Source organism: Apaloderma vittatum, unplaced genomic scaffold, assembly GCF_000703405.1.
Source record: "Apaloderma vittatum isolate BGI_N311 unplaced genomic scaffold, ASM70340v1 scaffold1555, whole genome shotgun sequence".
NCBI lineage: Eukaryota > Metazoa > Chordata > Aves > Trogoniformes > Trogonidae > Apaloderma > Apaloderma vittatum.
This window is the reverse complement of record NW_009718578.1, coordinates 19,261-46,871: the sequence shown is the minus strand read 5'-3', so window position 1 is coordinate 46,871 and position 27,611 is coordinate 19,261. Positions and strand designations below refer to the sequence as shown.

At 38.9% G+C, this 27,611-nt stretch overlaps 1 protein-coding gene across 1 annotated transcript in view; it reads right to left on the bottom strand.

The window, feature by feature from the left end:
• Window positions 1-27,611, bottom strand: part of KIDINS220 (kinase D-interacting substrate, 220kDa) — a 77,294-nt gene that overhangs the window by 37,376 nt on the left and 12,307 nt on the right. The window contains exons 6-21 of the mRNA XM_009870288.1: window positions 27,150-27,248; window positions 26,069-26,266; window positions 23,125-23,223; window positions 20,539-20,637; window positions 18,735-18,833; window positions 17,630-17,807; window positions 16,965-17,129; window positions 15,367-15,546; window positions 14,831-14,996; window positions 14,437-14,588; window positions 11,396-11,685; window positions 9,921-10,061; window positions 9,030-9,273; window positions 8,785-8,873; window positions 7,147-7,291; window positions 3,671-3,833 (exon numbers count right to left, since the gene is read on the bottom strand). Of these exons, the coding sequence (XP_009868590.1) occupies window positions 3,671-3,833; window positions 7,147-7,291; window positions 8,785-8,873; window positions 9,030-9,273; window positions 9,921-10,061; window positions 11,396-11,685; window positions 14,437-14,588; window positions 14,831-14,996; window positions 15,367-15,546; window positions 16,965-17,129; window positions 17,630-17,807; window positions 18,735-18,833; window positions 20,539-20,637; window positions 23,125-23,223; window positions 26,069-26,266; window positions 27,150-27,248 (2,507 nt within the window). The remainder of the gene's footprint in view (window positions 1-3,670; window positions 3,834-7,146; window positions 7,292-8,784; window positions 8,874-9,029; window positions 9,274-9,920; window positions 10,062-11,395; window positions 11,686-14,436; window positions 14,589-14,830; window positions 14,997-15,366; window positions 15,547-16,964; window positions 17,130-17,629; window positions 17,808-18,734; window positions 18,834-20,538; window positions 20,638-23,124; window positions 23,224-26,068; window positions 26,267-27,149; window positions 27,249-27,611) is intronic.

Genomic DNA, 27,611 nt, shown 5'->3' with positions numbered 1-27,611 from the left:
ACTGGTGAATCTTGTGTGCCACGCTGGGGGTGCTGGGAAGTAAAAGGGGTCACAAGGAAGTAAGAGGTTGCACCTCCAGGGAGGAACAGACAGGACAGGTGATCAGTAAGACTATTCCATTCCGTATACATCATATTCAATATGAAACTGAGGGATCATGGGGGTTAAGGTCTCTTCTTCAATGGCTCGTGCCCAAGAAGGACTCCATCTGATCTGCCTCTGATCCTGATCCTGAATTCCCAAATCCAGCTCCTGTGTCTGGTTCTCCTCTGCCCTGAGCCTGGGCCTTCCTTTGTGCTGCCGGCTCTGCAGCACCAGCGGGGATTGCTGTTGGGGGGGTCAAGTTCAATATTGGCTTTGTATACATTTGTATATAGTTCGTTATTTTCACTGTATACATTTGTATATAGTTTGTTATTTTCATTATCCCCTTATTAGTATTTTAGTTTTCTTTTTCAATCCGTAAGTCTCTCTGCCTTATTCCATTTTCCCTTCTTGTTCTGGGAAGGGAGAGGGGTTAGAGAGGATCTGTCAGCGTTCAGTGGCCAGCCCAGCCCTAACCCTTGACAACACAGCCCATCTATAGTGTGCAAAATTAAATTCTGGACAAGACAGGAATTTCATCGGGGCAAAACAGCATATAAATCATATAACACATACACAGAGGGGAATTTACCGCAGACTGGTTTTATTTTTTCATTTCTTAGCGCTTGGCAACTTGATTCTTTATCATTCTGCTTATACTTTCTGCATGTCATGAAAGCATTGCTTGTTCTTCGAAGTACTGAACACTGAAGCACCAAGCTGCTGCCGAACACAGAATCCTGGTGATTGTCATCAACTTTTTAACAGGGTATTTTAAAAGCTGGAAAATAACGACAGTATCAGAGCCTCCTCCTTACACAGAGAATGCGATCAAGTGTGGAACTCCTACACATAACACAGAACCCGTAAGATTCCTTTCACCAAAGGGAGATGTCCAAGCAGATGCCCCTCCCCACATGTTTCCAGTTCAGAAATGAAAAAAAAAAACAAAACAAAACAGCAGGGAAAACTATATTCTTGCTCCTGTTCTAAAGAACCAAAATATTAAAACAAAAAAAAATAAAATCCTTGAAGAATAAAAGACAGGGAAGAAGTAACACAAAGTCTGTACAGAAACAGAAGCTATAAAAGTATCACAATCTGGTATTCATGAGACTCCAAATGGCAAAGTTGCTTTATAAACCAGAAAATCTTAGAAAACAGAAATTTAAGAGGAACTAAAGTAAATACTTCAAACCGATACAGAAACAGATCTTCAAGCCAAGTGACTCCAAACAGTTGTAGATAAAAAGACTAACAATAATGCAGAAAGGATTAGTTAGGATAAAGTAGAACTTTTAGAGCATTAGATAATCCCAGTGAGTTCACAGATCTTTTCATATTCAGCATATGGTAAAGATGATGACCCAAACCACCAGAGAGATGAGATCTCAGCTTGGTCACTACATCAGTAAATATTTAGCTCCTCACAGAGGTTCAACAGAAAGGGCTGAGACAGACATCAATTCTCTTCACAAGCATGTGGCAATGTTGTTATTACAGGAGCAGTTTATTTTAATGGTTAAGTACTCAAAGAAACTCAGTCTCGTAACTTGATCATTTCATAACAAACAATCCATTGTTATTTTTTGCTAAAGAGAGAATGCTGAATGTTGTTCTTTCCCTTTTCCTTGCTTTCCTGGTATTGCAGGTAAATACCAACAGCTTTACTTGTAAGAACTGGCACTCCACTCAAGTGGCTCTGTTACTTCCAAACCCAACCTGCACAGCAAGAGGCAGAACAGCAGAGCACCTCAACTAATAAACCCTGACACCCTCCGGCTGGCACTGAATATCAACAGTTCCAGTGTCTGTACTAACAACAAATAACCCCGACCCCAAATAAGCCACTCGCATTCAATCACGATTGTCATTTTCTGCTCCTCACATTGGTTTACTACAGATTTAATGTTAGTTTATACCAGAATTACTAGTATCCCATCTATGAGAACACTTCAGTTCTCTAACACCTCCTTTGGCTCATCAGAAAACATAAACATTGTCACGTCTTAAAGACAGCTTTGGACTTCAGTCACTCCAAAGGAATTCATTATTGTCGATGCTAACCATCATTCCAAAGGGATTTATTATTGTCAATGCTAACGATCAAAGGGCTGTAATGAGTTTGCTGGATAAATCTTGAAAACATACAGTTATGAAACATGCCATATGGCAAATCTAAAAAAAGATAAGTTAGAAATATCTAGAGCAAGAGTACTAGAACACATGACAGGAGAGGGAATCCCGGGTGATTCTGAACTATTGTGCTTACCTGATCACATAAACATTTGTGACACTAGCTGTGTGAACCTACAACGGAGAGGTGGGCTCTCATTACTTTATCTATGATTTCACAGGTATCTTACACTAACACAAGGAAATACAAAACCCAGAAACTGGATCCATTTTCTAGAGGAACTTATCTACCTCTCAAGCTTGATATTTCAGCAATAACCCGTAACTTGCAGCCACTCCAGTCTACTACTTGTCCTTTTTGTCTACCCTCAATTTTCAGCTTTGTCATGCCCAGATCACCCTTGTCCCTCTACCTTCTGAGTCCTCTGTGTTCAGATCTTAATCCCACTTGAACTTTTCCTTTCCTAATACAGCCCATTCAAGCCATCTTTCCCCATCAATCCTAAATTCATTCTCAACACTTCAGCTGCTTCCAGCCCATCCTAGACCCTCATTCAGTTCATCCTCTCCCACTCCTTGACTGTTAGTGCAGGGCACGTCCCCAGAATTATCTACGTTCATTCTCCTCTCCATTCTCTCCCCAGACCCTCCAAAGTCTCCAGATTTTCTGGCACCTTTTTAATTAAACCCAGTCTTCCCTCTACCTCAGCTGTTCTTTTCATCTGATCTCAGTCATTTCTTGCAGTAGTCAAACCCCTTCTTTCCTCTCACTGACTTTCATTCTCCGATTCTGTTTTTTTCCTATAGGCCCAACTCCCAGTCACATTCTTTCTCTTCCTTTCACTGCCATCAGGTCGCTTGCTACAATTCATAAGTCTTTTCTTACAAGCAGCCAGGTTCTGGAGAGGCATGTTCACACAGGGACCACTTCCTCTCAGTTGTAGTATCTGGACAGCTCTGTTAAACAACAACTTGTATCAGCAATGGAGAAAACCGTATTTCAGTTTCGTACTCCGTAACTGCAGCACAAGGTGCTGCCATCACCTCAAGCACACTTGCTAAGCATCAAACCTTCAAAGATCTTTATCAGTAAAGGCAGTTTTTACAGAGCTTAGTTCATATTTGTAAGTAGGGGAAAAAAAAACAACCAATGACTTCTAGGTTGGCCAAGGTAGAGATGAAAATTACATCAAGACATAGAAGAAGCACAGTCAGCTATCCGTGAAAGAATTCCCACATAATTCTCTTTGTTTTTAATACAAAACACATATTGGTAAGTGGCGCATTAAACGGCAACTAAAATAATTTAAAGTTCCCAAAAGTTAACAGAAAAGAGTAAGACCGGAGGAATTTTAGATTACAACTTGGCAGCTGTTTGAAAGCCATGTTACTCTAATAATCATTAATAAGGACTGCTATTTTTAATCACCATTACCAAAATAACACCTACCTCTCATAGATGGTTTTCAAGGTCAGCTGATCTGGAACACCTTCAGTCTCTTCAAGATGCAGTATGAGCCAGGACGTTCTATACGGCCACTGCTCGGTCAGATTGATCCAACTAGCCAGCCTATCCCAATTGAATGTGATCTGATTAGCTCTCAATAAACGACCTAGTATAGCAGGGAAGGAGAGAAGAAACACAGGGGATTATTCTTCCTTTCAAAGGTACCTTTTTTTCTTCCTCAGAGTAACAGCTATAGAAGTCCTTTAACCTAATCTGTGAACATTCTGGTATTATACTTTTAGCTCAGTAAAATCAAAATCATCACAGGTCACATGTAAAACATATAATTTCACTACCTAATAAAGAGTCTCGCAAATACTGGTCAGAACACGAGACTTTCCAAAACACTCAACTTCGGCTCCACTATTTACTATCTAATTACTATCACCCTCTTCACAGAATCACATGATCATAGAATATTTTGGGACAGAAGGGACCTTTGAAAGTCACCTAGTTCCAAACCTCCTGCCACGAGTAGGTACATCTACTAGAACAGGTTGCCCAAAGCCCCATCCAACCTGGCCTTGAACATCTTCAGGGCTCCTACCACCTCTCTGGGCAACCTGTTCCCGTGTCTCACCACTCTCATAGTCAAGATTTTCTTCCTAATATCTAATATAAATCTTTTCTCTTTCAGTTTAAAGTCATTATCCCTCATCCTATCACTACAGGCCCTTGTAAAAGGCCCCTCTCGAGCTCTCCTACAGGCTGCTTTTAGGTACTGAAAGGCTGCTATAATGTTTCCCTGGATCCTTCTCCAGGCTGAAGCTTAAGTTACTCCAACAAAACTCAATGCAGATTTTACCACAGCATTAATTTTTCAATCTAAACACAAAAATACATGCTAATACCATGAAATATCTGTGCAATGGCATACAAAATACAGGTAAAACAAGTTAAACATACAACTGCCACCTTCAATAGCCAATAACGTAAAATTCAGAGCTATAAACAAAAGTTTGTTTTAAGTTAATGAGGTAAGGTATGAATTGCCAATAAAGTTAATTATAAAAACCAGGAAAAGTTTATGCTACAGTTTATTCATTTCAAGTCAGCCCAGAGGAGGGTCACAAAGATGATCAGGGGGCTGAAGCACCTCCCCTACAAGGATAGGCTGAGAGATTTGGGGCTGTACAGCCTGGAGAAGGGAAGGTTCCAGGCAGACCATGCAGCAGCCTTCCAGTACTTAAAGGGGGCCTACAGGAAAGATGGGGAGGGACTCTTTATCAGGAAGTGTAGTGACGGGACAAGGAGTAACAGTTTCAAATTGACACAGGGCAGATTTAGATCAGATATTAGAAATAAATTCTTTACTGTGAGGATGGTGAGACACTGGAACAGGTTGCCCAGAGAAGTGGAAGCCCCCTCGCTGGAAGCATTCAAGGCCAGGCCGGATGGGGCTTTGCACAACCTGATCTCATGGAAGATGTCCCTGCCCTTGGCAGGGGGGTTGGAATTAGATGATCTCTAAAGTCCCTTCCAACGCAAATAATTCTGTGATTCAAGTTTTCTAGAACTGCATTATTAATATTAGTGACAACTATAGCTGAACAGCCTGAAGGCTCTGCTTATGAAGCTGTTCATTAAATTACCATATATAGCCACAGATTACATTACACTAACTTGCAGAAGTTTTCTTCTTTGTTTTTACAACTAACATTTATGATTTTGTTATACTTCCGCATCTGCATTACAAATTGTAATTACAATGCTAAGAGACTATACATTTATTTAAAAGACTAGCTCAGAATTTTAGGTCTCTTGTCACATACAAATGATCAATAAAAAAGGGAAAAAGCAGGGGCAAAATGACATACTAACACTCTTCTATTATTATACTAGCATTAAGTTAGTGGAATAGAAAATCTGTGATTTTATAAGCCATGTGTTATTTTACTTAATTTAGAACAGCATTTACATTTAATTCTTCATAATCTTAGTGAAGGTAGATGAGGACAATCCAAACTACACGATCACTGGGAATGGAACTGCAGAGACAACCCTCTGTGTTACCCACACTGGTTCAACAGAGACGAACCTCAGCTCAGGGACATACATCTGTGTCCTTAGAATCCCAGATTCGTTAAGTTTGCAGAAGACCTCTAAGATCATCACACCCAAACATCAACCCAACACTACTACTAAACCATGTCCCGAAGTGCCACATCTACACATCTTTTCAATGCCTTCAGGGATGGTGATTCCAAGGTCCATGAAGAAAGCAGGGGGAGGATGTGCTCCAGGTGCCAAAGCAGAGATTCCTCTGGGTCGTGGTGAAGACCATGGTAGAGGCAGGCTGTCCCCCTGCAGCCCATGGGTGTGACAGGGTGTAGATGTCCACCTATAGCCCATGGAGGACCCCATGCTGGAGCAGGTAGATGCCTGCAGAGGGCTGTGACCCTGTGGAAAGTCCACTTTGGAGTAGGTTGTTGCCAGAGCCTGTAGCCCATGGAGAGAGAGAAGCCCACGGCGGAGCAGGGTGGCTGGCAGGACTTTTGTGATGCCCTGGGTGACTTGTGCTGGAGCAGTTTCCCCGGAAGGACTGCAGCCCATGGAGAGGCTCACGCTGGGGCATTTGTCAAGAACTGCCTCTTATTATATTATATTTTATTTCCTCATTATGCATCTCTGATTTTGATTGCTGAATTTATTTAACAAATTTCCCCAAAATCAAGTCTGTTTTGCCCTGGACAGTAGCTGCAGGTGATCTCCCTGTCCTTGTCTCAAACCATTTGTCCTTTGCTATATCTTCTCCCTCATCTAGCTGAGAAGGGGCAGTGACAAGAGTGGCTGTGCTGGACACCTGGTCACCAGCCCGGGTCAAACCACTACAGTAAGTACTCATTCCCAATTCACTTACTACACGAAATTTTATTAGAGTTTCCTAAGTCCCTTTCCAGTTGTTTCCATTTTTACATCTCAAAGATACCAATGTCTTGACTCTGTTTTGTTGAAGGAAAACAAGTCATAAAAATGCTTTCAATAAGTTCCAGACGTTTCTCATTTAGCGAAAAAGGACTCCAAATATCCAATACCAAAAATGTAAAGAATATATACTTGGGTTTTGCCTTGCAGTTTACCTTCTAAGATATCAGCACTACAGACTTCGTTTACATTAGAGTACTATGAAATTGAAAAATGTAGTTTATTATATAGTTTAATTTTGAAGTGGAATAAAATTTCCTAAAAATACAAACTTGAATCATTTGCCTCCCAAGTGAAGTCAACAAAACAACAAACAAATATTATTTTTTTAGTCCTACGTACAGTAGTTTATAATCTTTGCTTACACTCTAGAAGTTTGCTTCAAAATCAACACATGATCTGATTTCAACTTAGTTTACACACTAGAAAGTCTGAGCGTAACACAAGAACCAAAACACAACACTGTTTACTGTACACAAACATGACAAACTTACCTGTGACCGAAACAATATTCAGCAATCTTCTCATGGTCTGAGGACTGATATCACTAAACCAATCCTCTGTTACCAACAGCTTGGTTAAATCAAAAGACATTTGGCGGGTCATGGTACGTTGCATCTGGCGCCTTCGGTAAGTATCCTGGTAATGACACAAAAAAGGAGTACTGATTAGTATGAAAAACTTTTCCGTATTTGAAATACTTGAGTTTTACTTGGTTATGAAGTTAGAACTTTTGTGAATAGATGTCTGTGAGACTGACATGAAATGCCATAAAAATATTTACCGGTACATAATTCTGATTTAGCTGTGTAAGAGTCACACATTTTACTTCCATGCCAACTCCGAGAGGGTAAAAGAGTGACACAGATATTCTGTACGAAAGTTACTAATGTCAGCATTGCCATCATCATTTCCTGTTGTCTCTACAAAAAGTTAATGTCATCGATTTACTAATTACATTCTAAAATTGTAGTGAACATCACAGAATCATAGAATGGTTTGGGTTGGAAGAGACCTTAGAGACCATCTAGTTCAAACCCTCTGCCACGGGCATGTTCCACTAGACTAGGTTCCTCAGAACCCCATCCAATTGGGCCTTGAACGCTTCCAGTGAGGGGAGGTCCACAACTTCTCTGGGTAATCTGTTCCAGTAGTTCACCTCTCACACAGAAAAGATTTTCTTCCTAATATCTAATATAGATCTACCTGCTTGCTGTTTGAAACTGTCACCCTTCAGCCCATCACTATACTCCCTGGTAAAGAGTCCCACTCCATCTTTCCTGTAGGCCTCCTTTAAGTACTGGGAGGCCACTACAGGGTCTCCCTGGAACCTTCTCTTCTCCAGGCTGAACAGCCCCAACTCTCTCAGCCTGTCCTCACAGGGCACATGTTCCAGACCTCTGATCATTTTTGTGGCCCTCCTCTGGAGCAGCTCCAACAGGTCTGTATCTCTCTTATGTTGGGAGCCCCCAGAGCTGAACACAGAACTGCAGGTGGGGTTTCACCACAGCGGAGCAGAGCAGAAGGGGAGAATCACCTCCCTTGACCTGCTGGCCATGCTTCTCTTGATGCAGCCCAGGATGTGAGTGGCTCCCTTGCTAAAAAACTCCCTAAGTCCCTATCGACGGCAGCTCCAAAACCTCAGACTGTTGCTTTTCACTACTTCCTAGACACCTTTTATTCAGCCACTTTGATTTCATGTAAAGATGGGAAAACAGAAGAGAAAGCAGGTAAGCAAGTGTAGTGGACATGCTGCAGTAGAAGTCTAGTACTGTAATATCCTAAATTCCTTGATTCGCTCAGTCACTGCCCCTTGTTGCAATATCCTGTGACACTGGACACAAAAATTCTAAATAAATACACATATGTTGATCATAGCTATTACCAGTATGTTGCATCATTTCAGCATTCAGCTGAATTTAAGTATTTGTGGAGAGGAATGTTTTGGTGAGCAAGTAAACTTCTTTCTCTTTGACAAAGTATTAGTCTACTGATTTAGGAACGATTTTTTCCTATGTGGATCATTTATATTAATTTCTTAAGAATTATTTGACAGGTCTTCCAAGTTGACATCATTAAAAATGTGAAAGGAAAAAGGAATAGGAAAAGGGATATTAATAGATCTTTCTCACCCTCCTGTTGAGAGCAGTTTTGCTACCAAGCTTGGTCATGTCCCCGAGACTGTTTTGAGAAACTCTCCTGTCAATATCCTCATGCAATCCTACAGAAAAGAAATGACAGGCATTTTCTACATTCCCATATATTTGATCTATAAAACACTAATGATCTTCCAATTATTTAAATAGCTTGTTTCAAAAAATAAATTTTTGGATCATTGGTTTTGTAACTTTCCTATGATCCTCCTGCATGATCTTACCTGTGCTGTCTGTATAAGGAATATCTCCATTGGCTGTCGAAGCTACCATCAGTTTTTTTGCATTACTAAGCCCCCGGCTATTCAGAAAAACAGGCAAATGGACGATGTTTCGCATGTAATCATGACCATTTATGTTTGAATCACGTAGAACGCTGTTGAGATTCTGGTTAATAGCCTTTATAATGATGTGTGGGTCACTTGCAAAAATAGCAATAAATGGGCCTTTTGAAAACAAAACTCGCACCTGCAAAAAAGTAGACAGCACACCTTGTTAGTAACAATGAACAGTACCTGTGGGTCATTTGACCCTCTAACTTAACATTTTATATTCATTCTGTTCGAGTTATAAGCTTGAAAGGACAAGAGATGTGCAGAGACGTCAGTTTCTTCAATATGAGGTATCTAATGTTAAGAAGTTCGCCACAATTAGGAAGAAGCCTACTTGACAAATTAGCAGTAGTGGTAACCGTGAAAGTCATCACCACGAAGGTATCATGCAACACTGTCCTCGCCTTCCCCAAATATTTAGCATTTAACATACTTTTCATCTGAAGTACTTCAAAAGTAAGTACAAAAAAACTCTCCAAACCTGAAGTTTGTTTCAAGAGGACACTAACTTTCAACAATTCACACATGAGTATTTCAAAACTTTTCACAAGTATTAACATGTACAATCTTCCTGGGATTTAATTTTCAAGTTTCAAAACTCATCATTCCTAGTATTACAGTTATGCCAATGTACACAAGCATTAAAAGGCTACAACACACAGACCCTGTACACATGCCTTCTTTCTACAGAAAATACACAGTAACTGTGTGTATCTGAGCTCATCTACAGAAGAGATCATCCGGATGATCCAAAGATCATGTTTATAAAATGATCCAACTCACAGTATCAAGCATCTGTAAAACTTTGTCCTGTTCACAAGCATCCAATCCATCGATAATTACAACGAGCCTTGTCTGGTTCTGAGTGAAGCTGTCAATGGTTTTTGCCATTTTGGCCATCAGTTCCACTTCACATTTCAAAAGCTATAAAAATGAAAGGGAAAGAAGGAAGATATCTCTGAGCTACTTAAAACTCACAAAAATGCATATAATTCCCTTGGTAGATTGCGACTTGTCCAAAAAATATTTCAATAATAATCACAAAAATAATACTTTAGCTATTTATAAGTGTTTAAGATGTCACTTACAGAATTCCAAGTTCTTATATGCACAAAAACATACAGCAGAACCACACACTCCACTTTAATATAACAAACTACCCTTTTTTAAATTCCATTACATTATTTAAACATAAAGTGATCTTTAGGGACTCTAAAGCAGTATTTCAAGAGTTAAAAAAAAAAAAAGTATTTGTAGCCTCAGCTAATCCTCAAAAACTGCTTTGCATAAAATGTACACTAAAAATTTCTAACCGCAATAGCAAATTATGCTACTAATCAGAATAAGCAAACTGAAGGGGTTTTTAGGTTTTCAACATTGTTACACATTTAACAATTACCCTTAATATACAAAGGTAGAATTCACCTGCCCTAATTTCAGCAACTAAGAGGTAACATTAAAATCTTATCTATTCACTACTAGATCAATCTTGAATGTCCACATTAAGATGACGTAAGTCACACGAATAACTCTCCAGAAATGCCCACTTCTCTCCTTTTATGGCAAAGGATGACCCTAACACCTAAATGGCTGAAGCTCTGTCAGATAAATGCCACTCAAAAACCAAATGCCAATTAACACAGTAGCAAAACACAGATAAGGTCTCCTGTGCTACAAAAATATTTGCACAATGTATTGCTAAAGTTTCTTTTCAAACAGGAGCATAAAAGATACTTGATGACAGCCTGATGGGTACATGTTTTTATCAGTTTAGATAAAAACCAGAAAACCAATAGTATTTTCTATCATTTTTCATTAAATATGTGAACTGTTTTGTATTGTTCTTTCAGCGCTATCCCTCCTTTCTAAGCTTCTGGCAGAAAGGCAGAGTTAGGCTTGGTTTTCACCTCTAGAATGCTTTAAAAATTATTCTTTCTAACCATATGATCCAAAATGAGCTTTTACTAAATAGTGATCATTTAGAACAACTGTTTTCCTAGTACCTCCGTCGTAGCAAAAGTAAAATTAGAAACTGAAAACTTAATCCAAACTGAACATTCCTGGGTGAGCAGACAGTTTCACACACTAAGTGTAACTACCAGTGGAACGGAAGCCTTCCCTCCAGTAAAAACTCACCGACGCTCACACTGATGTTGCAACACGTGGCCTGAGTCAATAAACAGGCCACGTCTCAAGAAGGATACATGTTTGGCATTTTGTTTCCATTCTTGCAATGGCCAGTTGGTATAAACACTTACCTTCATGAACCCCTCACTTTTCAGCTTGTGAAGCTTGGAGGCAGCATTGTGAAGACGTTTTCTCTGAGAATTCAAAACTGAATCCATCACTTGCCACCACGTGCGACAATTCAAGATAAAGGCCAAACCAACAACACAGGTAACCGATATAAGAATAACATTCACTGTCATGTTGGCTGGTTCCACGTTAAAAATCGCCAGCAGGGCAATCGCAGAAACAATGCAAGAGAGTACGAACAGGAAAATCACGAAGGATGGGAGACAGCAAGTCTTCTTCCATTTCTTTTTACCTAGGAAACAAGTATTTGCTGTTAAAATGAATGTAAAATGAAATTACAGTTGAGTATGAAATCTAGAAACTTGCATGTTTCTTATTAAACACCAACTAGCACAAAAGGTTACTGCAGTTATATCCAGTCACAAATACGTGAGGAAAATCATCTAAATTTGCCTAAAAAATTGTTGGAAATTATGGAGACAGCCCTTTAACCTTCCGTTTATTTACATTGCTTCAAGAACTCCATGCTATACTGAAATGATCTTTATTAAATATATTTGATATCAGTGGTATCACCCTTTTTGTGACATCTCTCAGTAAATGGTATTTACATTGCTTCAAGAACTCCACACTATACCGAAATGATCTTTATTAAATATATTTGATATCAGTGGTATCACCCTTTTTGTGACATCTCTCAGTAAATGGTATTTATGCAAGTAAATCCTAGGAAAGCAGTACGGTAACTACTCGGTTTCAAACAGAGCTATGACGCTTACTTAAACATCATAATAGTAATGGGGAGCTAAATCAAAATTGCAAACTACAACGTGAGACTATCCATTACTGCTAAACCAGAAGTAAACAAGGGAGGACTGCAGTGTGTAACGTTTGGACAGATCACACCAGTCTCAGAAGAGAACAGACCTCCTGACTTCAATTGGATTGACAAGGAAAAGAAAGAAAGATCATGCATGGAGGTGAGCACAACCGAAAAGAACGATCAAGGAAACAGCTTTCTTGCAAAGTGGCAGCCTCTGCCTTTAGGCTGTGTTCACATCTACAAGATTCACATCTTCTGTACATGTTTGCCGATAAGAAAGAACGGAATACAGCAAAAATCTGATGCAAAATGATGACAGCTAAAAATGAGTATTTGAACTGGGTTGGAAAAATCAAATTTCAAATATGCTACATGGAAAGAATACCCAAGGTTTACACACAGCCCACACATAATATTCTAGACCTGGGCATGAGCTGGAAATGCGTTCTGCATTACTGACACATGTGACAGATAGGATGTGATGCAGGACAAAGCAACAGAAATGCATAATGACAGGAGTGAGGGGCAAGAATTATAATTACATTCAGTTCTAGACAGTCTGAAACAGGGACATAAGCTTCCTCCAACTAGACAGAGAGAGACTTAGGAATCATCAACAATGAAATGGCAATTCAATAGGCTTGTCTGCAGGTCTACAGACATAACAAAAATTAAAGATACAGCAGACTAAAAAGAAACCTGTATAGAATTTTGATGAATATCTACAGAAGAGAAATCTATGACCATAGACCTACAAATATCTAGAAACAAAGAGAAGCTGTGCAAGACCAAATAGTTAAAATAAAAACATCAATTAGATAATTAGGAAAAGAACATGGGAAGGCAACAGGGTCAAGGAATACAAGACATGTACTATTAAAAATGAAAGGGAAAAGATGATTATTGCAAATAATCACAAGAAGCCAGCACTACACCGCCATTTCCAAGTCGATTTCAGCAGAAATTAGAGCACTGTGAAAGCTGTTTCACTAAGAACTGCTGCAGAATGTCTAATACGAAAATAAGTGTAAAAAACTCCACATCACTTTCCTAAAGAACACTCAGTGAATTTGAGAAAGCAAAATGAAGAGTAAGTTGTGTTCAGTATATAGCATGGTTTTTTCCCATCCCCAGCAAGACAGGAGAGTCCAGATGTTTCCCTTTGTGAGAGGAGACAGCATCTAAACAGATTCCTCAATTCATGGTCAAGGTCAAAATGAAACGAGAAGTAACTGACTGAAATTGAGTTCAGAGTAGAAATAAGTCACCTATGACTTGAAGGTTACCCTCAAGAACGCCCTTTATTCATCGTACCAGACGTTGTTCTGATGATTCTTTTTTTCATAAATCTACAGATGGGATAGAATAAATAAGTTTGTTCCATTTGGATCAAGAAAGAATATTTCATCCCACCTTACCAGCACTAATCACAGCAGTTTATGGCTTTGGACCTACATGTTCTACTATTATTTTGAAGAATAAGTAATGGTCGCTCATGAAAACTCTGAACTAAAACCTAATAAACTGAAGAGCAACTTCTCTTTGCAATACACAAAAGTATACTTTTCCTTTTATCTGACTTGGACACAATGAGTGCTAAGGAAAAAATGCATGTTGCATCTAAAAGGATGTACTATAAAAACGCATTTCCATTGACATTCCTGAAAACTACACAGAAGGTATTCCTTATGCATTGGCCTTCCAGTACTTAAATGAGGCCTATAGTAAAAACAGGAGGACTCTTTATCAGGGAGTGTAGTGATAGGACATGGGGAAACGGTTTCAAACAGAGAGTAGATTTAGATTAGGTATTAGGACAAAATTCTTTATTGTGAGGGTGCAGAGGCACTGAACAGGTTGTCCAGAGCAGTTGTGGAAGCCTCATCCCTGAAAGTGTTCAAGGCCAGGCAGGATGGGGCTTTGAGCAACCTGGTCTAGTGACAGGTGTCCCTGCCCATGGCAAGGAGATGGAACTAGAGGATCTTTAAGGTCTCTTCCAATCCAAACCATTCTGTGATTCTACAATACTAACAAAATCATGATAAGCAAAGAAAAATGGATGTTCTTCTCTCCAAAACAATACATAGAATTTCCCCTTTTATATGAATTTCTGCATGGCTGCAACAGCTTCTAAAAAGAGCTTACAATGTGAAAAACAGAACCCTTAATAATGGTGCATTGAAATGGAAAAATCGGAAATGTCATTCAGGTAATAAAAACCTTGTGTATCTTCTGTCTTGAAAACTCGAAATAGCCTTGTTGCTAAGAAACCAAATTCCCTTTCACATGCATCAGAGAGGGTAGCAATCATCTCAGCCAATGAAGTTTCTCCGCCTACACTGGACAGTCTATTGTAGTCCGTAAACAAAAATCTGAAAGAGAAAAAACATGTGTTTTGTATACTTTAAAAAGCTTCAAATATTTTCTGGCAACTAAAACAAAAAATATTCCTGAAATTTTGCACCTAGAAATTTTTTTTAAGTGGCACAAAATGTCAAATACTTAAACACTTAGTGCTTTTCACAGGAAGACAAACATGCACATCAATATGCACAGTTCAAAAAGTATCAGAGTGAAGCTGAATTAGTCATTCAAGAGTAAATAAATAACTAACCTGACAGGTAAAGCTTTAGTGGTTTGCTCTGGTAATTCTGGTGGGTTCACAAACATGAGTTTGAGAAGCAACTCTAAATATCCAATATGTCTTGCCAACCTTGCACTTAACACCCAGGCCCAGCTCCAGCTCTCACCTTCTCTTCGGCCACCAAAGTAAATTACAGCTGAAATAGTCAAAATCAAAAAAAGATGTTTGGCTACATTTTAGTTAACTTTCACAACTGAAAGAACCATAAAGTCTGAACAGATAAGGCATGGAGTTGCATAAAACGAGTTAAATGCATTTTTAACAGTTACGGCCAAAAATGAGAAAGGTAAGAGTAACATAATGAAGTTAATATACAAGATCTTTCCTTGTTTACCCGAACGTCCCCTCAGGAATTACATGCCAAACACAAGGAAAGGGTTCAGCGGGGTCCTATTTTCAACAGAAAAAAATTTATTTTTTTTTCTGAATCACAAGGCACGTCTACAAAATGACACTGAATTCCAAAATAAAAAGCTTTCACAAACTTCATACAAAATAATACTTACTAAAGAAAATGTAGAGAACTGCCAACAAGCTGAGTGACACTGCTATTCCAAGCTTCGCATCCACTGTGAAAGCAAGCAATAAACCCAAACCTCCGCACAGCAGAAGCGTGAGGAATACAACAAGCCAGGAGAACTGAAACAGTGGTTCAATCTGCTGTCCTGCAAAAGTCTTCATTTCATCTAAAACAAAAAGACAGTAACGAGTTAACATGATAAAACATATTAGAACAGAAAGAAAAAATGACCACCGTTGAGGAAAAAATATCACAAACAACCCCAAACATTTTTTCACTAGGCTTTAACTTTTTCCTAGTTTTTATCCAGAAAAAGACAGTAATGTTTGAATTCTTCTTTAACGTTAGTGCAAAGCCCCAAGTTTTCATCCACGCAATGAACAAAACCATTTAAATATATATGGGGCCCCGTTTCCTGCGGATTTTCTACTTTTAAAATCATATTAAAAGCCACACTATTTTGTAGCCTCCTTCAAAAATTTTAAAACCCATTTTATGACACTAAGAAAAATAAATCCACCTTATCTGTCCAAAAAAAACCAAAAACCCAATCAACCAACTCCTAAAACCTCTACTGTTGACATTTGGGCCATGTTCCTCAAATAGTCAGACGTAAGAGTACAGTGCAAATGCTTCAGTATTTACCCTGTACTTCAGTACAATTTCTGTTTCTTGATTCATATTTACTAAAACAGAAATTCCTAAAAGAAACTTCTTAGGATCTATTTAGTACAACACCAAATACATAATCTAGAATAGAAAGATGAACGAGGAACAGGAAGAGGATACCAAAAAAGTTTTAAAAATGTATGAGCTCATCATCAATAAATCACAGTAAAAAATGGACACCACTTTTTGTTTATGATGTGAGGCACGAGGTGAACAAAATGAATGCAGAGACCCCCTTCTGACTAATATAGAAGCTTTTAAAAACATAGAACTCTCAGAAAGTAAGAACTATCAAGGACTGGTAAAAGTACTTTGAATTGTATTGAAACATCTCAGAAAAACATTCCTTGCTAGAAAAAGCTAAAATTGTAAATAAAATGCTTATTTCCAGTGTGAAGGTATTTGCCTTCCTCTGCCATTTCAGAAAGTTCAAAAAGCTCGAAGCAAGTAAGAGGAAAGGAGAAGAAAACTAGACACAGAGAAAATACACTACAGGAAAAAATATTAACATTAATATTAAAAATATTATTAGCCTGGAAACTGTTGGATTTTTTTTTTTTAAATGACACACAGGAGACACAATAAATAATTTCAGCAAAAGAGGTCTGAATCTGTTTTGATGCATCAACACATCCAATGAAGCGTATTTCAGCAGCCATACTTTCAGCAGTACCTAAAGGGCAGATTCACTGCTGCAGGAAACCCCCAGGACAACGGACAGCAACACTTAGAACACTTTCTTGCCATCATATAAATAAACCAAGCAACCTACAGATGAACTGACCACTCATAAATCTATATCGTTTCACTACAGAAACAAGAGACTGGATCCAACATTACTTGGACCAACAGCTGTCGCAAAAACTACTAACTCCCACGTGACACTGTTCATTGAAAGTCTAAAGCAACTTTTACCTTCCAGTTTCTTGAGGAGGAAAGATTTTCCACTTCCCCACTGTGCGTACAAGCCTACACAGATGGGTGGCTGCATGGTTGGTTCACTCAGAATATCAGCCAAAGCACTGCTGTACAGATCGTAACCCAGCATGTCACCGTCAGATTCCGTGGGAGACAAGTGCCCTGTAATACAAATACTCTGTTACAGAACTTTGCTTTAAAAGAAAATAAAAATCTCTGACAATCTTCACACATAAAATCATGACAGGTTTGCCTGTGTTTGTAAATGCACTCCTCCCATATAATAGCTGTTATTATTGGTGCGTTCTTGTTAAAGGAATTTTAAATCATCCATATGTAAATGTTATATAATTATCAAAACCACTAGAGATTACTGCAAAACTCAACCAGAATTCCAAATCACAGCAAGTCAAAGAAAAGAATGCCTACACAATCAAGATCTAAGTAAAAACAAAACTATCAATAGAAGCCATAAAATCAAAAATTAAAAGCACATTTGTCAGGCCTTTGTTAGGTTTTCAGAATGATGATTTTTTTCTGCCACCCGATTTCTTTAAAGTTCTCCCACTAGTTGCAACAATAAAAAACTCCACAATTACTAGTTTTCAAAACAGAATCAAATAAAACTGGATTCTCAATATATATTAAATATTTATGCTTACTAGCTCCAAATATCTGTGTTAAAATACTCTTCTGATGGCTACAGTCAATATTGTAAGGTGTTTCTCCTGTTTTGTTGGGTCTATAAAGCAATCTACCATCTTTTGGATTTCTTAAGAGTAATTCAGCAAGTTTACGGCTTCTTCCACGAATGGCAATATGAAGGGGAGTATCTCCTTTCTGCAATTAAGGGAAAAAAAGAGCGACATCTAACATTGATTCCTACAACTACCAACAGACCATATGTTCCACATCATTTCAGATGCATTATTTACTTGAAATATATCTTAAGGTACTGTCAATAGCATCAACACCCTACAGCGAGCATTTTTTTCCCCTTCAAAAAAGTATTCCAAAAGTTTCACGAAGGACATGTGAAAAGGCAGTTCTTTTAGTGTGTTAAATTCAGCATTATCTTCTTTCTTAAGCATTTATAACATCATCCTGAGGTTCCTGAAAACTCTTTAGAATCACGGCAAACATAGTCTATTAGCAGACTCAGAGATTTATTTAGAACAAGCGATACCACCGGTTAGAACGATTTCAATGTCTGCTCCAGACTTCTCCAGAAAGCTTTCTGCTAAAAGTTTCCTTATTACATCAAATCATCATTATTACTTCTTTGCCCTAAAAATAATATTAAGAGGTTAAAAAAGTATCAAATAAGCGTTCCTGTATTGAAAAGATTTACAGTCCATGTAGGCAACGCATAAGAGGGTAGTAACACACCATTGCAGTTGTCCTTGGCGTTGCTCAACTTAATGTTCTATTAATAATAAATGAGTGAAAAATAACTCTCTATGCTCTTTTTCAAGTGTATTAAAAATCAGTATTCTTATCTATGAAATTTTTATTCCTGACCTAGAATTTTTTCTTTTCATACTACAAAAGGCACCCTAACGTAAACCAAAAAATTAATATATTAATGGTGGAAATTAATGTATATTTAAGTAGTCTGCATTTAAGTATTACAGTTTATTTAATTATTTAAGCATCTGGGAGGCTCTCTTTCTGTATTAGCCTTGACAGCTTACTACAAAATTCTGCTGCAGAACTAAAATGATCAAACTACACGTTTACTGAAGTAAACAAACAAATATTCTTTACCTTGTCTACAGCAGAGACCTTTGCTCCTTTATCCAGAAGCAGTTCTACTATTTCGATATTTCTCATCTTGGTTGCCTTTATAAGTGGTGTTTCTCCATCCTAAAAGGGAAAGTACACCTAATAAAAATATCTTCTCCGTATACTCAAAAACTTGTGATAGCGTAACCACTTAAATCCCAAACTTAAGAGAATTTTTCAATTAAATATGTTTCTGTGCAATTAACAAAACTTTAGTGCACGTGTTATTAAAAAAAGCTTCTAGATGGATCAGAATCACAGAACAAAATACCTTTCTGTTAATAAGTGTCAAACACAAAACCAAGATTCAGACATAATACAAGATATTTGAAAAGTGACTCATGGAAGGCGTAATTAGTTGCTCTGCACACTATTTCCTTTTTTTCCTTTTTTTTTTCCGCTCCTGCACATGCCATAAATGACAGTCTGCACTTTCATGCTTAATAATACCAGGAACCTCTTTCCTCAGTTTCCAGCAGCACCCAGTCTCTACTCCTTATTGCTGGTCATGTAAGTGATGGATGCTGAGGAGAAGTACCCATACTTTCTCTGCTCCTGAGTTTTAGTAGTAAGTGATGTTTATCAACAAAGGGGACAGGGAACACCATTATCATTGCTGAACATAAAATTCCTATTTCAGAGGAATTTTTGCAAATTTTTTATTTTTTTTTTTTACGGTGTGCAAGGTACCAACACTTCACAATGAGATGGACTGAGAGCTGGTTGAGTGACAGAGCTCAGAGGGCTGTGCTCAACAGTGCGGGGTCAAGCTGGTACCAGTGGTGTTTCCCAGGGGTCAGTACTGGGTCCAGTCTCGTTCTTCAACAACCCGGACGAGGGGACAGAGTGTATTCTCAGCAAGTTTGCTGAGTTTTTGATACAAAACTGAGAGGGGTGGCTGACACACCAGAGGGCTGTGCTGCCATCCAGCATGACCCAGATAGGCTGGGGAGTTAGACAGAGAGGAATGTAATGAGGTTCAACAAGGGCAAATGTAAGGGTCTGCACCTGGGGAGGAACAATTCCATGCACTAGTGTAGGTAGACCTGCTGGAAAGCAGCCCTGAGGAGAAGGATCTTGGAGTCCTGGTAGACAGTAAGTCAACCATGATCCAACAATGTGCCCTTGTGGCCAAGAAGGCCAATGGTATCCTGGGCTGCATTAAGAAGAGTGTGATCAGGAGGTCAAAGAAGGTTCTCCTTCCCCTCTATTCTGCCCTGGTGAGGCCACTGTGTCCAGTTCTGGGCTTCCCAGTTCAAGAGACACAGGGAACTACTGGAGAGAGTCCAGTGGAGGGCAGCAAAGATCATTGGGGGAATGGAGCATCTCTCTTCCGAGGAAAATTTAAGAGAGGTGGGACTGTTAGCCTGGAGAAGACTGAGAGGAGACCTTATTGACGTCAATAAATACCTAAAAGGTGGGTGTAAGGAGGATGGAGCTGGACCCTTTTCAATGGTTCCCAGTGACAGGACAAGGGACAGTGGGCCCAAGCTGGAAGACAGGAAATCTTATCTAAACATGAGGAAGAACTTCTTCACTGTGAGGGTGACAGAGCACTGGAAAAGGCTGCCCAGGGAGGTTGTGGTGTCTCCATTTGGAGACATTCAAAATCTGCCTGGGTACAATCCTGGATGATGTGCTCTAGGCAATCCTGCTTTAGTGGGAGGTTGGACTAGCTCATCGTCAGAGATCCCTTTCAACTTCGACGATTCTGTGATCTTAATGTCACAGAGGAGCTGAGAAAAGATGTTAAACAAAAAAATTCAACTGAAATTCTAATTGTTACCTTTGTACATGTTTCAGTATCAGGGTTGCATTGCAAGATATCTCTCACCATTGTAGCATTTCCTTTTTCAACTGCCCAATATAAAGCAGTTTTGTTATCCTGAGAAGAAAAGAGTATTAAATGTTAACAGCACTTCCATTCATTTGAATTAATTTCAAATCCGTATATGAAGTACAACCACTGAAAACAGCACACACAGCAGATTTTAGCACAGATCAGGGAAAAGGGAAATTACATCAAATGTAACTGACACACTGGTAGAACTCTGAGAGAGAACAAAAATCTGACTAAAGAACACAAAAGTATTTTAAAAACTCTTTCAAAACATATAAAGAGCTTTGACAATCCAAGTAGACTCAACCTGTGTTGGAAGAGTTTCCAGAACTATGAGCATTCAGTTTTAACTCAAATGTACAAGTTTCATTTTGTTAGAAAACAACTTTCTCCAGGGTGCTGTCTTTTTAACCTGTTTTTAATGTTTCTCAGCAGCTTTTTTTTAAATATGAATATGAAATACGAAAGTGCTAATCACTTCCAGGCCTTTACAAACATTTCCACTTTGTTCTCAATTTTACAGCAGTCTAGTAAGACTGTGGAACAGGTTGGCTGGCCTAAAAACAGGCCATGCAACCTGGAAAGCTGTAAAAGCAGATGGACATGAAAAAGTCAACACAAAGTACTGGAATGCAGATCAGCCATGCTGTGTGCTATCCCAAGAAGTCTCCATGCCTGCAATCTTTTTTGTAGCCCAGTGACTGCACCACGACTCCTTCTGTTCAATGTGCACTTGTGCAGAGACATTTAATAAAAGCCTCTGAACACACACCTGCTCTTAAGCAGTAACATCCAAGTCTCCCTTGTAGCCTTCTCCCTTGCTTCCTTCTTTCATTTGCAGCAATTCAGGTCTTTTCCAAATGAAACGATTCTGTGATTCTACTATCTTCCTGTCCCACTTGTGAGCTTCACCGTAAATTGAGATTAAAGCCTTTCTCAACGTTTTAACAAGCCTGGTCACTAGGATTTCTTTCCTCTCTGGTCACCTGGATTTCATGTCCTCTGTCCTTCAGTCAGGCAGCTTCCAACAAGACACTAGCCTGAGGAAGCTGACCCCCTGCTAGCAACACCAGTTGCACAGCCAGGCACTGGTCTGCCAGATGATGCCAGTTCCCTTACCAGAAGGAATGAGGAGAACACCACCTGAGCTGCTCAGCTGCCCCAACACTTGCTTTCAGAGCCCTACAGTCACATTTTACCTGCTCAAGGTCTCCTCTGATTTGCAGCCATATGAATGAATGAGCAGCAAGGAATACAGCTGCTGTAAGGCTGGACAAGGCTTAGCGACCTTTCTGGAATACCAGAGATTTGGGCAGGCAGAATATGTCCCCAGGACAGCTCTAGCTGGCACACAGGTGCTGAACATCAGCAGGGGAGATGCTAAATAGTAGTATTTGTCCCTGCTTTTGATCCTGCTGGTCCTGAACTGAAGAGCACAGTCAGACTCCTCCTCAGATGGCACTCGCTGCTGCTGTGCCAACAAGGCCACAGGCATATTCTCTGGATGAACCGCTGCAAACTGCTCCACCGCCACCCTCACACTGGCCCAAGTCACATGCTTCCTTCCTCCTTCCCCGAGGAGGCTGGGTCTTCTTGCTGCTTCTTGGTTGCCTTGCTCATGTCAAGACATTGAAAAGCTCCAGAATTTCAGAGCCATGTCAGCAAGAACCTGAGATGTGCAATTCCAGGTTTCCAAGGGCAGGTTAGAGGCAGAGATCCAAACATAGCTTTTTCTCCAAACTAAAATCTTCTTGGCTTCTCCAAGAGGCTCTGCACCAACAGCAGGCACTGCACCTCTGCAGTGCTCAGTGACCAGTTAGTTTTGTGCTCAAACTTGGCAGAACATTATGTGCTTGCAAGGAGACTGATTTGAACAGCTTCAAGCTGAAGAAAGCAAGCTAAATGTAACAAATTCAGTACCACGCTGAGTAAAGCAATGTGCAGCAAAAGCATAAAACCAGTACCTTAATCAAAGCACCAAAAAAAAGAAAAAAACCTAGAGGTAGAAAGCATGGAACCCCTAACATCCTGTGATTCTGTGAAAGCACTGACAGCACTGCTTAACATGAGAAAGGAAGCTAGTGAAGAAGAAAAAAACCGAGCATAGTGACAGAACTGCACTGACAACAGATACAATCTAAGATGTATCGCATTTGACTATATTGATATTAAATGCAGAATATTAAGTACTAAAATAGCAATATTAAGAGGTTTTAAGTATTTAATTACTTTAAATCTGTTCAACAGTGCAGATGAAGTAACTTCAATTACATCTTTTGCTTTTCAACCATTACATACATTAACTAGAAAAAAATGCTGTTTAACAAGTCATTACAATTACGTATGTCTTATACCTTAAAAACTGCACAGCAACACAATGTTTTTTTAATGTTTGATGCAAATCTGAGTTCCCTACAGAGCAGACTGAGCAAGTTTTTAAAGCTCTGTTTTTAGAAACACTGTGTAATTGTTTGGTATTCAAATTCACATCCTATTTAAGAACTACTCTAACATTCACATGGTTGTACTTACCTGACCTCTGATATCTATATCAGCATATTTATGGAGCAGGGCCCTCACAATTTCAACATGACCTCCTCTAACAGCCCCAATCAGCACTGTATCTCCACTCTAGAAAAACGGTGAAAGGATATTGAAGATGAATTAATACAACTTAGCAAAAAGAAATGCAACACAATAAATTATAGCCCCAAAAGACGCATTATGTTTATTCACATTAAGAGATCTGCATTCATTTTAAAAGAAAAATACCAAAAACAGTTCCATGTCTGAAAAAAATGAGTGATTTAGGTTTTTTCAGAGATGAAGTATTATATATCTACGGCAACACAAACACCCCCAAAATAGGACCAGCTTAAACCACCAGTCTAAAAAATAACATTACAAATAAACAATAAGAAAAAAAATCCAGCTGTTCCCTAGGTTCACAGGAAGACCAATCACTCACAATAGTAACCTCTTTACAATCAGACAAGAATGTTGGCTGTCTCCTTTAGATGCTTCCCAGATGACAAAAGATCTTCAAGAATTTCAAAGAATTTTATCCCCTTTTTTTTGCAGATTTAACTGCTATCCAGTTTACATACACTACGCTGTTATAAAGAAAAGCAAATGGCTGATTTTATTTCGAACTGTTCAAAAGAAAAAAAAATACTTCTGTAGTAGAATCATAGAATGGCCTAGGCTGGAAGGGACCTTAGAGATCATCTAGTCCAACATCTCTGTTTTGGGCAGGGACGCCACCTCTCGACTAGACCTGGCAACACATGGGGACCGAGCAGGAATCGAACCCGCAACCTCGGTGTTGATCCTTGTTGCCAGCACCGCACTCAAACCACTGAGCTAACCGTAAAAGGAGTGTGTTTAATTAAATACATCCCAGGATGCGCTTGGCCTTCTGGGCTGCATGAGCGCACTGCCGGCTCATGTTGAGCTTCTCATCTATCAACACCACCTCAAATACTGCGTCCAGTTTTGGTGCCCCCACCATAAGAGGGACGTGGATCTGTTGGAGCGTGTTCAGAGGAGGGCCACAAGGATGATCCACGGGCTGGAGCACCTCTGCTACGAGGAAAGGCTGAGGGAGCTGGGATTGTTCAGCCTTGAAAAGAGAAGACTTCGGGGGGACCTAATAGTTGCCTTCCAATACCTGAAGGGAACCTACAGGAAGGCTGGGGAGGGACTTTTTACAAGAGCGTCCAGCGATAGGACAAGGGGAAATGGGTTTAAGTTGAAGGAGAATAGACTTAGATTAGATCTTAGGAAGAAATTCTTCAGTACGAGGGTGGCAAGACTTTGGAATAAATTGCCCAGAGATGTTGTGGCTGCCCCCTCCCTGGAGGTGTTCGAGGTCAGGTTGGACGGAGCCTTGAGTAGCCTGATCTAGTTGAGAGGCGTCCCTGCCCATGACAGGGAGGTCGGACTAGATGATCTCTAAGGTCCCTTCCAGCCTAGGCCATTCTATGAAAATTAAGTTACAGGTTCTGCTTAAGGCTTCCAATTTTAAACACACTTAAGGATACGTCAGAATTTCAGACCACGAAATCCTGAAGTTACTGATATTTCTTCTATGATGAAAAGAAAAATAAATAGAAGTATAGCTAAATCACAGGTATGGAATTCAGTTTGAAAGCTTGTTAGTAGTAGAACCCCTATTAATCATAATCATTACATTCTTGGCTGCACATCAGAAAGTCTTCCTTATCAAAACTTATTCTAGCATCTGAAATGAAGACTACTCATTGATGCATTTTTGGAATAAGGTCAGCTGGACTGAAAGCTGTAATTTATCCTTCCTAAAAGCACAGGAATGCAGACAGTTGTAGGATTTTGTGACAGAAGAGGCGTGAAGTGAGATGGTAATTTATTTTCTTAAATACTTAAATGTTTTACTGTGATATGTGACCGAGATCAAATTTGTTGTCACATACAACGCTACAGCTCAGTACGTAACCGTCTAAGAAATGCACTAAGCTGACACTTAAAACACAGGAAAACATATCTAAAAAGGCTTTTAAAACCACAAGGTATTATTAGGAAGATTTCCTCCCTTCTCTGCAATCCCACGCAATTCGATTTAGGGATTGGGAATTCAGCCTCAAAACTGTATTACTGTTCTGAACTAAAACACAGATTCTGACAGAGGCACCAAAGTCCAGGTACATCACCACTCGCAGCCCCAAGTGTGCTGTGCTTGGTCTGCCTCCGACACGTCAGAAAAACCTGACTGTCAAGAGAACGCTGCAAACAGCCCAAGGCAGCTGTACATAAGAAACCAGCATCAGGTTAACAGTTGGACTCGATGATCTTAAAGGTCTTTTCCAATTTAGGCAATTCTGTGGTTCTGTGAAATAAATCCCTGAGCAGCAAGCAGGCAGAGTCACAACTCTGGTGGCTGCTCGTATTGCCTGTTGCTGCCAAACACCACAGTCGCACAACTCTAAACAGTCACATTTACACGTCTTAACCTAGAGCTGAAGTCTTCCTTTAACACGTACAAGTTTCCTAGTGAAAAGTTTCAGTGTAAAAGGCAGACAGTGAACAAAATATATTCTGTTATAATATCCATTGTTTTACAGTTTTAACAGCAGTACCACATATATTAATACATAAAAAACCCACACTCCAAACCTGCAAAATAGTTCAGAATTAGCCTTACGTTACAGATACGACAATTATACAGCCATAAATCACATCCATGCCCTGTGGAAACTCACAATTAAAGAATCCCAAAGAAAAAGAGTAATTTCTGTTGTTTACCCTTTATCTTCACACAGCACATTAGTCACTTAACATACTTGTAAAATAGCAATACACAAAAATACCTCTGGGTTGCAGAAAAATTCGAAAGCCAGAAAAATCACATACTCACAAATTTGCATACACGGGTATTTAAATACGTATGTCTTAGTATTACATATGTATAAAACCACAATTATGACGAAAAGTTACTCACCCTATCAGGAATGTTGACATAAGTTCCAGCATCAAGAAGATCCTGCACGATTTCAGTATGTCCCTCCTTTGATGCAATCATCAGCGCTGTATTTCCATCTTTATCTGTTAAGTTTACATTTGGGTTCCTTTTCAGTATTTCTTTTACTGAGTCAGTATAGCCACCCTTCACTGCTACAATAAGTGCAGTCATAGAATTCTTTAAATAAAAACAACAGATGTTACTGTACAGTGGATATAGAAATCATCATCGTATCAGCAGTTTAAATAACGAAAGAGAACTCACTGACGTTACCTTCTTAACCATCCAAATTTTAATTCAGTTTTATGTTTTCAAGTGCACTTGCTATGGTTTTTTTTAGAAAAAAAAATAAACTAAGTACTATAGTAGAGAACCTTTCAAGCTGTAAAGCTCAGATCCATTTATTTTAACTCTAGAACAACACACATACATTAAAATAACTCTCCCGTCATAAGGGAATACAGTATTATCACACCATTCAGGTCTGCCAATACTGATCACACAGAAGTTTTTTGAAGATTTGTATAAGTAATCATATGAATATTAAAAGCTGTCCTAATTTTCCACTTAACTTTTACGGATACTTATTTCTTTTATTACTTTAACAAGCTTTTTAAGTGTCTTATACAACAAAAAATTAAAAATTGTTATGCAGCTGAAAACTAAAAATTTTCAACTTCTGAAAAGGCACAACACTCACTATTATTTTCAAAAGATGCTTTGTGTTTATTTTACAAATATCACTAAGGAATAAATTGTTTAACACATCAACCTTGGGTACAGAATGAATTTTGATAAATTCATTTGTATTCATTAAAAATGTACACAATATGCCACAGTATGTCAACTGGCAATACAACTGACTAGTTTCATAGTATTTTTATTAAAAGGTACAAAAGTTTAAATAATCCTCACACATAGTTTGCAAATAGCTGGAAAGTAATAGACTCCAACAGCAACATTTCACCTAGTTTCACTATTTCTTGATATTTGTGTTAGAAAATAAAAGAGGACGCACGGGCACATGTACCCACACCTTATCAGCAGAAAAGTTACTTACAGCTCCTTCTTGATCAACATCGGCTCCCATCTGCAGCAAGTATTTCACACACTCCAAATGACCTTTCCTTGCTGCCCACACCAGCGGGGTGGTTCCATACTGCAAAAACATATACAACATTTTATCCTATTGCTCTGGGTATTTAGTATCCCCTACAAGCTAGTATTCATCCTGTACTCTATTACTTTAGTTTTTACAAGGATATAATTTGGTCATGTGAATTAACACAAGCACTTGAAAAGCCATTTTAACTTTTTCTCTGCAGACACCTGTAAGAATAACTTTTCTATGCAGTCTAGGATGATGATGTTTCCAATAGCTTAGAAAATAGAAATATGCTCCACTGAAATAAATATTGACAACCATCTTCAGCGTCCTGTGGAAAAACTATTATATTTGTAATTATAATGACTTGCTCTAGCACGTTAATTCTAATCTCACAGACAGAACATAACAGCAGGA